The 14,697-nt window shown below is 42.8% G+C and overlaps 1 protein-coding gene across 3 annotated transcripts in view; it reads right to left on the bottom strand.

Moving 5' to 3' along the window:
• ATF6 (activating transcription factor 6) overlaps positions 1–14,697 on the bottom strand; it is an 80,257-nt gene that overhangs the window by 7,127 nt on the left and 58,433 nt on the right. For all 3 annotated transcript variants that reach the window (XM_030496564.1, XM_030496563.1, XM_030496562.1), the window contains one exon: positions 13,067–13,151. In XM_030496564.1, coding sequence (XP_030352424.1) covers positions 13,067–13,151 — 85 coding nt within the window. The remainder of the gene's footprint in view (positions 1–13,066; positions 13,152–14,697) is intronic.

Here is a 14,697-nt window from a genome sequence, read left to right on the forward strand (position 1 = left end):
GAACAAATGGTGATGTCAGTTGTCCCTCTAGACTTAAACTCTGCACATCAGTTGGCTGTTTGGCCCTATGGATGCACTCATGGGGCAGGAACACATTATTCTGCTAATACACCCCTTCCTGCTTACATACACCTTCCCCAAAAAGCTTTGCTGCAGGAAAATGCTTGTCTTAAAAACTGTACAGTTTGCAGAGAGGCTGAAACAGAGCTCCCCTGAAATGCCATCTGACCTTGCTGAACTGTTTCAGGGCCGTAACCAAATACCATGGAAGAGCTTTGCAGCTTTCTGAAGATGTGCTTACGCCTTAATTACACCGATAGAACCTTGTTCTACCAGATCAACTATGAATTTTACCTTACTCCAGGCAGTCCCACAGTGGACTACCCAAAACATATTCTGTGAGACCAATACTGTATAATTCAGGGCCTGTGGCACTGATTTGACATCCCCAGTCCTCAGCCTCTTCTCAAAGGCCCGAGCAGTCATTGCAGGAGATAACCCACATACCTACTGGCTGGTTTCTTAGTAGGTGATTTGTAAAAGTGGTCAGAACCTGCCTGGCTCTACTCCCACTGTGCTCACTGAATACACGGTTAAGCTTGTGTCAAGCACATAGAGCTGGACTACATGTCCTCACTTCTTCTGGTAAGACAGGAAGGGAAATCACTTGCCCCATCTGTACTTTAACTACCTGTCTTAGTCACTAAGGCTAGAGAATCATCCCCTCTTCATGGACAACAGCGCAGAGCGAATTCACTATCCATGGAACTAGTTTAGTTGATGTGAAAATAGGTGTCAGGGAATTATCTCTGCGTAAGGTGATATAAAACCACCAAATCTTTTAAAACCATATTTGCTGAACATCTACTCATGGCTGCTACAATGCTATTCCCATATTTCCTTCTAATGTGAAAGTTTGCTTCGCTACACCAGATTCCAAAGACAGTCTGTGTCAGCACTAACTTATGCTTGGAGCTGCTTCTGCAGCCCCATCTATCACACCAGCAGGAACCAAGGCAGCTTTCAAAGAGCCACCAGATGTGTTCCAGTACCTGGTTGCTTTGTGCTAGCTGCACCAAGCTGACAATGCTGAAGTTTGTTTTAAAGAATGATTTAGCACCAAATTACCCAAATAATTTATACTGCAACCTGCCCTGGCCCAAAACAGAGCTTATGTTTAAGGCAGCACAGAGTTCAGAAAGCGCAAGCTTCAAAAGGTGAGGGCACCTAGCTCTGGGGCTGGCCTGTTGAAGGGCTGCAGATGTCCCCTGACATAATTCAGGGGCTACCTCTGCACCATCACTCCTGCAATCTTCCATCTCATCTCTGCCGAGCAGCCCTGACTGTCCTACCCAGCACATCTGGACAATGTTTCCATCTGAAGGGTTGCTATACACTACCAAATAAGTATATAAACGAAGCGGTGTTACTGTAACAGCTACACAGACTAAAAATACACTCACTGCAACAATGCGGCAGGGTTCCTAAAACGTTCACAGATTTGCTTGTTAGACAGAATTATTGGAGGCAAAGGAGAAAGTTATATTGTGACCCAAATGACTTCACTTTTAAAAAGTAAATGCTCCCTTGGAATTATGTCCAAACAAACAAGTTGCAATGGTTTCACTTCTGTGGATTCAGCTGTCCCCAGACCCTGACACAGGTTAAGTGAGATCCTGGGCATTTCAGTTCTCCAGGTCTCCTAGCAAACAGTGAGCCAGGCTGTTGGGTTTATACACATACAGGAACAGTGGCCATGGTCAGAAACACTGGATCTACACAATCAAGATCACATTGACAAACCACAAGCTGACAGCAAGGAGATGGGGTCTCTCCTCGTGTCTAAGCTGTTGGAGCATTGGGGATATCCAAGGGGGATACATATGGGCATGAGGGGTAAGCAAGAAAGCTGAAGGAAACAAACTCTCTGTGGCCTCCTAAGTAAATAAAGGAGCCACAGGAGAGATCAGCACTGACTGTGGATGAGGAGCACAACATGCCCTTAGCTTACACGACTATGTGATTTTTGGAAAAAGACAGCACCTGTGGGCAAAAGAGTCAGTGGCAGATCTGTGCTTTGCAGTACCTGGTCCAGACTAGAACGTCTCGAAGACAGGGAAGGAAAGTTGGCTCTTCCCAGGGACCATTTCCCACCTGATCTCCCATCTCCCCTTCTTTCATACTGCACAATCATTTCCCTCTACAAGAAAGAGCATGAGCGACAGAGAAGGGGCCAGTGTGGATCTACTGTGATTGCTCTTATTTGTTTTGGAGGGAGCTGATGGCCATCTCAAGAAGAAAGGCTCAGAATAAGCAGTGTTGACCCTCCCAGGCACATCATTTAAAGCTCCCTCAGGTAGTGTATTTCTTGGAAACAGACATTTTTGACAGCACTGGCTGTGCATACGCATGTTGTTGGCAGGGTATCATTGCTGCAGGATGGCCATATTTGAAACATAACCAGCTGTGGCAATCCTAATGACAAGGAAAAAAAAATAGAAGACAAAACAAAGAGAAGGGGCAAAGCAGTTCTGCTGCAAAGAAAACTCTTGGGAGTGAAGGAAAGAGGCTGGAGGAAGATCAACTCTGTTAGGCAGAGCATGTCTGCTTGGGAGGCATGCCCACAATCCACACATACCCACTTACAAGACAAATAACTGTACACAGGAGAGTAGCCTAGAAAGACATTCCAGTAAAGGCTTCTTTCAAAACAAGGGCTGGAGGGCTTATCCCTGACAGCACATAGGGGACTGCTCCCTCTCAGTGCAGCAGAGAGGGACTGCGAGGCATAGGCATGGTCCCTTCTGTCCCACCATGAGCCTAGCATTCCACAGAGGCTGTTAGTGCTGGAAAACCTTTCTGACCCAATGCTACCTTTGGTTTTAAATATCAGCAAGCTCCTCCTTTTCCTGCTGCGCTGGTGGACTGGCTATTCTCCTTTTCTAACCTTGGTACTGCCTAAGGATGGCTGTTCTGCACAGGCAGGAGAGCAAAGTCCTGCCAGCAAAGTCCCATCCAACCTGTGCCTCTGACAGTGACCAGCAAAAGCAAAACTTAGGGCAAGCACGTACTTTTGGTGGTATGTGAAATAGTAAATAACTGTTTCCTAGCTACCTTATCTACACCATTCGTGGTTCTTTGGGTTCTGTTATAACCCTACCCTCAGCCATCGCTGTCAAATTAGTAGTCGTTGGGGTAGGGAAGTTGATACACTTCATGTTCTCTTGCTTTTTTCCTGCATCTTTCATTGTTTTATATATACTATAAACCTCTGTGACCATAAATGTATAGTATTGAAGATGGGGATTCAACAGGGCTGTAAAGATGGATCATGGTTTGTTTTCTACTCCCTCTCTAATAAATTATAGTGCTTTTCTTCCTTGGCTAAGCCAATACTTCAGGGAAGGATTCGCAGTGATTCCTCTGGGCAGTAACAGCTCAGTTAGAATCTGCCATTTTGGTCAGGAACATTTTTCCTATGTGAGTTCTTTTGCATTTTTTCCACACCAGTTTCACCTGCTGAACAGAGTTTCACTCCCTTCCAAGATCTTCCAGCCTGTGCCTGCAGATGCATGAGCATTTCCCCACCACAGACCTGCATGGAAGTCTACTGGTAACATCCTCTTCACTGCAAAATGTGACCATCTCTTTCTGCCTTTTATTTACACATTTTAGAGAGATGCTAATCTGCAAGTGACCCTTCCCTCATGTCTCCAAAAGCTTGCTTTCTTCTAGCAGTCTCTGAAAAACTCTCTTTTTCCAAGTTTTCTGCTCAAGTATTGTGCTGATGAGAACACCCTTATCCTCACACTCACTATCCCTCTGAGGCCTCCAGTGGAGCACTATGGTAGAACTTTCCTCTGCAGAAGCTGCGATAGCTTTTCCCAGTCAGTCGTATGTAGCAGGGCATGCTCAACTCTCAGATTCAGCTTGTGCAAAAGTGAGACTTCATTTTTTACAGTTCCTGAGGCCATTTAAAAAAACCCCTTTGCCTTATTTGTCATTTGCCATTCTCCTAATACGTATATAACCTCAGTGGTTAACACCAGAACAAGAACTTTTTTCTCTTTCCTTCAACAGTGCTGATTTAAACTTGAAGTGCTCTTTTACACCTTGGTTCTCTATGGGCACTAGAGATTCCCTGGCAGGCTTCCTCTGAAAAATGTTCCTATTATTTTTTTAAGCCTCAGGCATGCTGTTCCTCAGTATCTTTTTCTGGCTTGGCTTCCTACGGTTTGACATTTAGTCTGCCAGAAATTGCCTTCGTTTTTCTATTTCCTCATTTGGCTACAATGTCTATTGTTTAAAAAATACCTTTTTACTTCTATGAATTGACTTTAATGTGTTACTTAAGCACGTTGGATTTTTAGGGTCCTTTTAAAGACTTCTGTGCTGAGCTTTTAATCTTTAATCAATCTTCATCACCTTTGCCAGCACTTTATCCAATTGGTTTTTCTTTCAATATAATTTCCTATTCTTATTTAGCCCTTAGTTGTGAACTGTAGTATGTACTTCACCATTTCAATTTGTAGGCACTTACTGATAAAATGAAGTCTTTGACTTTATTTTTTTTCCAAGAGGCAGCATCACTTTTTCATTGACATGGACCTTTTTTGCCACCCAATATCATTTGCATCCTGTGTTAAAAGTGTCTCACTGATTTAAGAGTGAAGGCTGGTGAGAGCCTGTATTCACTTACAGTTGAAATGTCTTTATAGTTTGGATAGTATCCAAAGAGTGAGCTGAATTTTCCACCTGTCTCACTTGGATACATAAAACTACCTCATTTATTTAGATACCGTGATCAGCTCTTGCTCATAGAAGAGTAGTTTTTAACACCATCTTTGTGAAGCTTCTGTCTGTGTGGGGTGAGCACTTACCTCCACACAAGCTTCTCTGGAGCTCGTGTAGAATAAGTCAGGATGGAAGTAGCTGATTTACAATGAAGTGGATGACCAAAAATGTTCTTCAGATGCTCAGGATCTACAGCAGGTTTCCTACAGCAACCCTGCTGCAAAGGATTAAGCCCAGAGGACGCCCAGGAAGCACCAGAGGTAAGGTGGACCGTATGATGAGGGTGAGGAAAGCTGCATGGAGGATAGACCTGGAATATGAGAAGGTAAAAGCCTCCTGGACCCACTGGCAGCAGTCTCCTTAGGGACTGCAATCCAAACACTGAAAATGACCCTCTTGGACTGCTGTGTTTTTACTAATCTCTAAGTTTAGTCCAGTGATGTTCTCAAGACAGAACTCATAAATGTGAACCTCCTCTACTAGCTCTGTTGCAGTTTTTTTATGTTTTTACAGGGTGACCTCACTATGGATAATTATGTTTCACATCACTGCAGAAATAAAGAGCTACCAGAGTTAGCCTATGTATCACCAACATAAAACTGTTTGCCACCTATAATTTAACACCAGGCGGAATTATGTAATCTTGAATTTACAACATTTGAAATCGTACTAAGGCAGATCAGCTGGGCTCCAGGTTAGAATTACGATATGCTGCACAAACAGTTCCATGCAGCAGTGACGGTGACGGTAACCTCACAGATGGGGATGAATATTTTCTCTTTGCTTTGCAGCACAGCTCTCGGCACAGTGCTCTCTGTGAAGCTTGATGGGAGAGCGTACCTACAGAGCAGTGTCAGCATCTAGGGCTAATGAATGTCTAGAAGACAGGGTCTCTGCAGCGAGACACATAGATGTTCAGTTCTAAACTGAATCTGGTTCCTTCTGTAAGTCCATACTGGCAGCTAATGCCATGGGTTTCTTTCTTCTTCTATTTTGTGGATTTTATAGAAGTGTGTCTTTCATATGGAAAAAACAATCTGGTGTAATAACTTGACACTGGTGTTGGAAACACTAAGTACAAAAAGTCCAATTAATTTATGACTCATTCTCTACCCCCTTAATGAACAGTGTGTTCCCAAGAAAATGCCATCTGTAGCATTTATCCTGTCTATACAGGCAAGAGCAGTCACACTGGGGCTTGGCCTGCTCTACCACGCAAAACCCAACAGATACTATTTTTTGTACTAATGAAGGGACAAAAAGGCACAGAAGATCCTCTGAAATCATCTTCCTGTTCTTTTGAATACATAAAAATAGGTTGCTCATTTAGCAATTTAGGTAAACAGCTCGTTATGAAAAGTCACTGGGGAATAAGCCTTTATGATTTCATTTCTTGATCGTTTCCTGTCTAACTAAATAAACATGAACTCAAGTGACACAGATTCCATTACTTTTGTGCGCAGATTCTTGAATGATTTCTTTCATGCTTTTTTGTGTAATTTAATCTTCTCCTTCCTGTCAAAGACAACATATATTAACGGACAATGGCTGCGGAGAGCAAAGTCTCTCAAAGACAACAAAATACATGGAAAATATCTATTTAAGACTGCATCTAGGCAATGATCAATTTCGATGTTCAAAGAAATGTAGGAAAGTTGGGGGGGTATTCTGTTTCGATAAACTGTGCTTTTACATCATTTTTAAAAGAGAACAGGAGTGAGAAGAGCAGCATCTTACAATATGACTAAAATCTGTCATTAAAATTTCTTGATAAAGTATGTTATGCCATGATTTCAATCCTGATCTCTACAGCACAGCTTTGCATGAGCACGAGAGCTGAAGTACATCTGTGACATTAACAAACCACCCCTAATTACAGCAGAACCACAGTAACTTGAAGTGCTGCTTGTCCACGACTGCATAGAGGGCATAGCAGACTCCTCCTGTCTCTTAGTGCAGGCTCAGTAACAAGCTGTTGCAATGAGGTCTAACTGACAGCTAACCACGGCTTTGATTTTTCCCTGGTCAGGCTTCACCAAACTACTGTTATTCCTCAACTGGCAGCTCAAGAAGCAGAAGGGTGGCATTTTCAAAATGGGCTGTAGACTTACAGCACGTAGACATTCTTAGATATATTTTCCTACATCCTGGTTTAGGTCTTGATGCTTTGAAGGTTTCTCAGCAACCTCCCTAAAAAACTTAGCAGCCACTGTTCTTTCATCTCACAAATAGGTTGTAATCCTACATACACAACTTTCAGAGCCTTCTGCTTATACACTATAGCTTATAAGTTGCTGAGTTCTCAATGATTTCTGCTAAATCCAGATATAAAAGCAGGAACAGTGAGAGAAGTATCTCTATAGATCATGCTTGTGTAGCCAGGAGATGAGTCCTCTGTACCAATTAGAGTGGCATGAGCTTCTCAGCCTGGGGCCAAGCACAGCAGCTGTGAGAGGGAGCCACAGGGACTAAGACTTGGCATCTAAGCAGGACGAGAAGAATGAACTGCCCGTGGTGGGGGGTTGGAACAAGATGATTTTTAAGGTCCTTTCCAACCCAAGCTATTCTGTGATTCTGTGAACCAGCAACAGGTAGAGATAGCTGGGGCCATTAGCCTCCTGGAAACCATTCTGAAGCTATGCGAAGTGAGAGAGCAGGCTACCCAAATGTTAAGCAGTAACCTCCAGGGAAGTCCTCTGCCATAAAATGGTATGTATGGTTTTAGACCTTCCTCATTCAACGACTGACTGGGAATTCTGCTTCTTGCTCCAAAAGATGGAAATGGCATCTTTTGTTTGCTTGACCTTGAAAGGCAGAGGAAGTTGGAGACTTTATTTGTTCAACCCCAAGACATGGGAACTTACAGAACATTGTTACTTCCCAAAGAGCTTTTGTTTTTATTTTCCTTCTCAGCCTGTGTGGGTTCTGTTTGCCTTATGGATTTTTCACAGCTTGCCACCAGCCTTGGACATCTGTGAGTGGCTTACACAAAGCTGTCCATTGAAAGATGATTCTTTGTAACTGCATGCAAATAATCATCATGCTTGATGGCAGAAATCGCTCCAGTTTTGATCAAAAAGCCTTACCACTAGATTTGTTATTGACCTTTTTACTTAGAATGTGTATTATTTCACAGCACTTCTGAAGCCTGTTACATCAGTATGATGGTGGATGCTAGCAAGGAAGGCTGAGGGAAGCGGTCGCGATCAGGGGCTGGCCAATGCAACAGAGCACATGAACTTTGCACAACTCACCATCTTGTTCACAGTTCATTTTTGCCTCTAGGAGACTATTTCAGTGTTGTGTTTCGTGACAAAAAGCAACCTTTAAGACAACAGGACTCCTTTAGCAATCAGAAACATACAAGTTATAGAGGGTCAGGCACACAAACAGCTATGTCAAAGGCAGACTGAAGTCCCATTTGTGTGACATTAGACCAACGACCTATCCAGAATATTTGTAAAAAATTCAAAACTCTGTCATGGCTGCCAATTCCCAGATAATGAGCCTTGGATCTCACCAGGGGCTTTCTCATCAGGCCTTTCACTGTTGTGCAGACACCATCCCTCAAATGAGAGCAAATGATGGAAGGATTTTCACATATGGGGAGTTGTTCTGCACAGGGATCCTAAGAATGAAAAAGGACTTTTTTGTCTTTGTGCTGCTGCTTAGGGCACCAAAACTCATGGTGAGTACACACCTGCACAGACGTTTACAGCTGCTCCTACCAGGAAGAAATGCATGCTGCGAGAGTACCTAACCTAATCCTAGGGAGAAATCTATTAATGAAAGTGGCTTCTTGAGCTAAACGTTGAATGTTATCTCCTAAACTGAAGGACTGTACATACGTTCTCACTTCTGTGTGCTGCAAGGAGAGGACTACTGGTGGCGTGTGCTGTGTTGTAAAGCTGCAGGCATTCTGCAGAGACAAAAGGCTTGTGCTTGGGGTAAGAAGATTGGCTTAGCTGTACTGTACTCTGTAGATTATTTTGATACAAAGATTGATGTTATAACCCATTTTTTACATATAACAGCATTTTTTACAGCAGTTAAGTAAATAGAAGGCTAATGGCAGATGTTTTCAGTTAAACTTCAAGAAAAGCAATGCCTATATGTCAATTTGGAATTGGAGTAATGAGCCAACAAAACTCTGAATTACAATAAAAGCAAATTTAGGAATGAAATCTACTGGAGACTTAACTGGTCTCAAGTGCATAGTTAGATTTCTAAAATAATAGCTGCAATCCAGCATAACAAACATGACTTGCTTAAAAACAAAAGCTGGAGTTTAACTGTAAATTGCAGTTGGCTTTCATTCCCATGAGAAACTGCAAGATATTTCTTCCTGGAAGAAGTTCTCAGTAAAGGCACACCAATGGTGCCTCCAAAACCATGTATGGTGCAACCAGGACTGCCCAGTTCTGCTTTTTTCTCTCCAGGCTCACCAACCCTAAGGTCCTTAGGTACTATTAGGTAGATTTTCTGTGAGTGCCACTTTGTGTCCACAAATGCTGGGGCTTTGTTGTTGGGCAGAGGCAGCCCAAAACATGGGCATGGGTGGCTGCAGGGGCCAAGTGGAGAGTTGTACCAAGGGACAGCAGCCAGCAGGGGAATGGGAGAAGGGTAAAGGGCTGGGAGGGCATCAGAGGAGGCGGAAATGGAAGAGCTGACAGCAAGTACTGGCTGTCAACTGGCAGGGGGTAGGCGGCCCAGCAAGCTTGAAAGAGGCTTGGAAGAGGGTGTGGAAGAAGGAAAAGAGGGTAAAAGGGAGAGGATTAACACATACCAATGTGTAACAAGTAATTATTCTTAAAAAAAAAAAAAAAAAAAATCACACTTAACATATTTAACATGTTATCACATTAAATATATTTAATATTGTCGTGGTTTGAGCCCAGCCGGTAACTCAGAACCACACAGCCGCTCGCTCACTCCTCCCCCCCCCTTCTTCCTCCCCCCGCTCCCGGAGGGATGGGGAGGAGAATGGGAAGAATGTAACTCCCACGGGTTGAGATAAGAGCAGTCCCGCAACTAAGGTATAACACAAAACCACTACTGCTACCACCAATGATAATAACGATTAGTGAAATAACAAGGGGAGAGGATACAATTGCTCACCACCCGCCGACCGATACCCAGCCCGACCCGAGCAGTGATCTGGGCCTTCCGGGTAACTCCCCCCGGTTTATATACTGGGCATGACGTGCTGTGGTATGGAATACCCCTCTGGCTAGTTTGGGTCAGGTGTCCTGTCTCTGCTTCCTCCCGGCTTCCCCTCCTCCCTGGCAAAGCATGAGACTGAGAAAGTCCTTGGTTGGAATAAACGTTACTTAGCAACAACTAAAAACATCGGTGTTATCAGCGTTGTTCCCAGGCTGAAAGTTAAAAAACACAGCACTGCACCAGCTACTAAGCAGGAGAAAAATGACTGCTATAGCTGAACCCAGGACAAATATTTAAACCTATTTCTGTGCACCTGTGCATAAGGCCTCAATGGGGATTTTTCTGGCTTATCCTCATGCTCACATTAGTATGATTCACAGTCAACTCAGGCTGACCAGAAGCAGCACATAGGAGAAAGTTGCAAGGTAATGGCCATTTTCACTCTTCTCCAACGTACAGCAACCGAACAGCTTTTATCAAGCTTTTGTCTTGAAAATTAGTAATGTACTATTATTGGTTAGTACAAAATTGTTCTCAAACTTCCATCTTATTGAACACATACATGCTCACATACACACACCTGTCTACTACAAAATTTTCTGTTGAGATTTGCCATTATCTGCAAAGCACTAGGACTGCCACTATCTGGACTTATCCCAACTCTTCCCTGTTTCTTTTGAAGATATAAACTCTTCAAACTATAAACTTGATTCTGCTTTGTACACTGGTGAGAACTGCCAGACCAGTCTTGCAGAGCCATATCATTAACATCCATGCAGAGTCATGTATGACAGCAACTGACAACTCTTTTTGCTTCCTAATCTTTGTCCGTACCTGTCCTTTGTCCCTGCAGCGGTGGTGGGAACAGCTCAAGCCAGTTATAGGCAGAGTCTCTAGCTGAGCTCAGAAGGCACTCAAGCAATCAAAGTGCGATCAGACAGTTCTGCTGGGAAAGACTATCCAAGCAGTTCAAAGGGTTCTCGACTGAACTGTAAGCTGTTTTATGTTTAGAAACAGTGTCATGGGTAAACTTTAGTACACAGACAAATAAAGATCCCAAAGATGAAAGCAAGTGATGAAGTTCCAAAAAAGTTTCAAAGAAAAGGACATTCACTTGCATTCCCTTCATCTCCTCTGCCAGGGTTGTGGCAACAAAAAGGAAGGGCAAGTAGGTGGCAGTGGAAAAGGTTTCCGTTCTTCCTCAAAGATCTGGCCGAGGCATAAGAAAAGGCAGGAGGGAACAAGTTCTCTCATTGAAAGTTTTGCCAAATCCTCCCAGGGAGACCCGTCCTCTTCTAGCAGCCAGCTCTCCGCAGGTGGACAAAGAATTAAGGTGGGCTTCAAAGAACAGCAGACAGCTGGGAGGAAAGCTTTGTTGTCAGTTAGCTTCCAGATGCTTGCTCAGGACATGCTCACTCCCCATGGAGGAGGCTGAACAGGGTGGAGGAGCAATGTTCTGAAAGGAAAGAAATGGGACCTTCTCCAGGCAGAACTTTTTAGGGAATTGTCTCCTCCAGGTAACCTACTACTAATCAAATTCAAAATCAAGCCAAGTTACCTAATACCTCTTGTGTACCTTGTAATTTTTTTCCTAATACCTGGCTGAGTGTCACAGACAAAGCAGTGTTTGATGTCATTGTTTACTTAATGCTATCCTTGTGTTTCATCTGTTTCAACATCTCTGCCCAAATGCCTGGACATTTTTTTTTATTTCCTGGATTATGATGATGTTCTGAAGAAAATTCCCAAAGAACCCAAGTAACTATAATTTCACAATGTTTCATTATAAATCAAGGATAAGATATGTCACTGGCTTCTGATGTGTATTTTCCAAAATATATTTACTCCAACAACTGAAAAGTTATTTCAAGTAAAACAAGACTCAGTAAGATGTTAAGAAGAAATACTTTGTGATTTAGAAATAGTGTTTGTTCTTCAAGTGATAAAGTGCCCATTTGCACGTGATAATTCACAGCTCAGCCAGAAAAGGATTTTTGTAATGGACATGAAAAGGGAGTTTCAGGCAGATAAATGCCAAAAATAATACTGATACATCTAATAAATATTCCTCTAAGATAGCTGGTTACAGACTATCACACTGAACTTACTGTACAGCATGGGAAAATGTAATTATCAAAATGTTGAAAGCCTAAACTGATTTTTTTTTCCTTTGTTTATGGAAATCTGCATCATAAAATAATGTCTTCGGCATGCCTGAATTTAACAATAACATTTGCATTTACAATTTACTTGTACTGTTAAACACGTAAGTTTTCTAAAAGCACTACGTGCACAGATATTCAGAAAGTAAAGTTTATACTGTTACAGGGATCACGATGTGTTTGATGACTGTGAGAGTGACCCTGTGCCCCAAATATGTCCTAACTTGGCAGTTCCTCAACACATGAATTAATAATACATTTATTCAGGTCATGTCTCTCATGTGGGACTAAAACGCATATCAAGAGCATTTCTCTTTGCTGATAAGCCCGTGCCCCTACTGCAAAGCTGTTTTCTCTGCTGTCCTGCAGCACTGTAACATGATTGTTATTAATCCTGACCAAGCCGTGCTGAGAGGTCCCACTCACACTGAGTGTTGTATAACAGAGTGGTCAACAGCTGAGAAAGCTGACGGAAGGCAGTCGGCATCCTAATAAGCCAGTAAGGCCAAGGAATTTGGCCTGCTAAGCAGACACAGGATGAACCCAAACGAGAGGATGAGGAGAGTCTCCACACTCGATGTGATCTTTGTAGCCACCAAGTTAGAGAAGATAGAACACAGTCAAGTAACCCTTAATCAGCTGTGTATAGATCACTGAGATTGTGTATAAATCACTAGCTCCTTAAAGGAGCTAGAATGAGATACTGCAGAACTGCTGGCCAAGTCATGCAGCCACTCGTTACAGTCTTGGTGACCAGGCACTGGTGATTTACCAGCACTCGAGCTCCAGCAGGGACCCTGGCAACTAAGGCCCAGTAATGACCAGTCTGTCTTCTTTTTCAAAGCTGTAACTACAGACATTTAGTCTAAATTTGGTTTCCACATACGAGTCAGTCACATCTCTTTGAAATTATTTTCCTATCGTTCTCTTTCATATTTTGGACTTACCATTGATGTTTACAGCTGGCAACACTATAGACATCTTTGGTCTTCTGGTCTTGTTATGTGTGGTGGCTGGCAATAACAGGTGGTCCTGGAAAACATGGGAAAAGATGTGTTAAATCTACCCTGGAAGTACAGAGCTGGGAAAATTCCTTTCCATTCTATCTTAGAGGCATTCCATATAAAACTATTTATGACAGCTTAGCAAATTCAAATTGTTGAGGGAGTCTTCCAAGAGTCACAGCAGTTGCTCATGCTGTGTAACTAAGAAGAAATCCCTATCGCATGCAGCAGAATATGAAAAAGCCTTGATCATGTGGAAAGAGATGGAAACTACTATTAGGCCCTCATTCAACAGAGTACTTATGTATATGATTAAAGTAATTTAACTTGACTTCAGTGATATTTAAACATGTGGTTATAGGCTTTGCTGAATTAGAGCCTCTACTTGCAGTGCTGTCTGCTTTATAAATAAATGCCATCTTGCTATACCTATGTCAAGCCCTACACCACATGCCTCATGCAGTAGGACTGTATCAGACAGGGTTGTGACAGGGTGTGAATTGTGAGCTCTGCTGACAAAACCTACCAGGGAAGTTTGATGGCAAAACTGTGCTTTAGTAGCTTATCTCAACTGTGAGGTGGCTGGGTACTGCTGTACAACAGCAGTGATAAAACTAACTACCCTGAGTTTTAGCAGTGGAAGCTGCATCTGCAGGAGACTCTCTGGATATAGACCTGACTTGCAAGGAAAAATGCAGCCTTTTTTTTTTTTTCTGTTGCTGAAGTCAAACTGTTCAACTTGCAGCCTGGAGAAATATGGTTCTTCCCTTATCAACAGAAGTAACATAACATAAAGCGCCAGTCCAAGCATCTCCTATATTGCTGTGCTATGCTGATCTGGATGGACCGAAGAAAGGCTACTAAGGACGAGGGAAGCTTCCCATGCCCTTTAAAGCTTAGCTTCCCTGACAGAAGGTTGCTTCACTGCACCATCTCAGTACACAGTGGGTGTTGTGAGGGAAGTATATTCGCTCCCTCTTAGTAATTAGGAACAAAAGACTGTGTTTATATAATTGACAAATTGAGTTTAAATTTCTAACTCACGCTTTAAGTGAAACAAAACCCTTCCAATCATTAAGCATCTTTTCCAGGTCCCAAAGAATTAATGGAACGGTTTATTTTCCTAGCCCCTTCGTTTGCCTCTCTCCCAATCCCAGCAATGCCAAATTCACTCCCAGTGTCTCTGAGAAGAACAAGAGCTGGCAGGTGCCACCGTGTCAAACACATGGAAACCAGCCGATTAAGAAGTTTTTGCAACTATCCTAAAACCAGATCCCGACATCTGCCTTTCACTTTTCAAGAGTCAGCACCTATCTCACATGGTTAAAAAGCAGAAGCAGGTTTGATGCCCCCATCTCGTTCTGTGCTTTCCCATTTGTAAAACTCCCATGGTAGTTTACAAACCCAGGACTTGGAAACTTCACATGCAGCTTTTCGGCTCCCTGCTTAAGGGCAAAAACCGAGCACACAAACAACTCATGGTTTTAGCCAAGGTTGTCTTTTTGGCAGACCGAATTAAGACTTCCTCCAGGACACTGCTGTTAACATCTTAATGTCAAGGTGACTGTAATTTC

This window comes from Strigops habroptila, chromosome 8, assembly GCF_004027225.2.
Source record: "Strigops habroptila isolate Jane chromosome 8, bStrHab1.2.pri, whole genome shotgun sequence".
NCBI lineage: Eukaryota > Metazoa > Chordata > Aves > Psittaciformes > Psittacidae > Strigops > Strigops habroptila.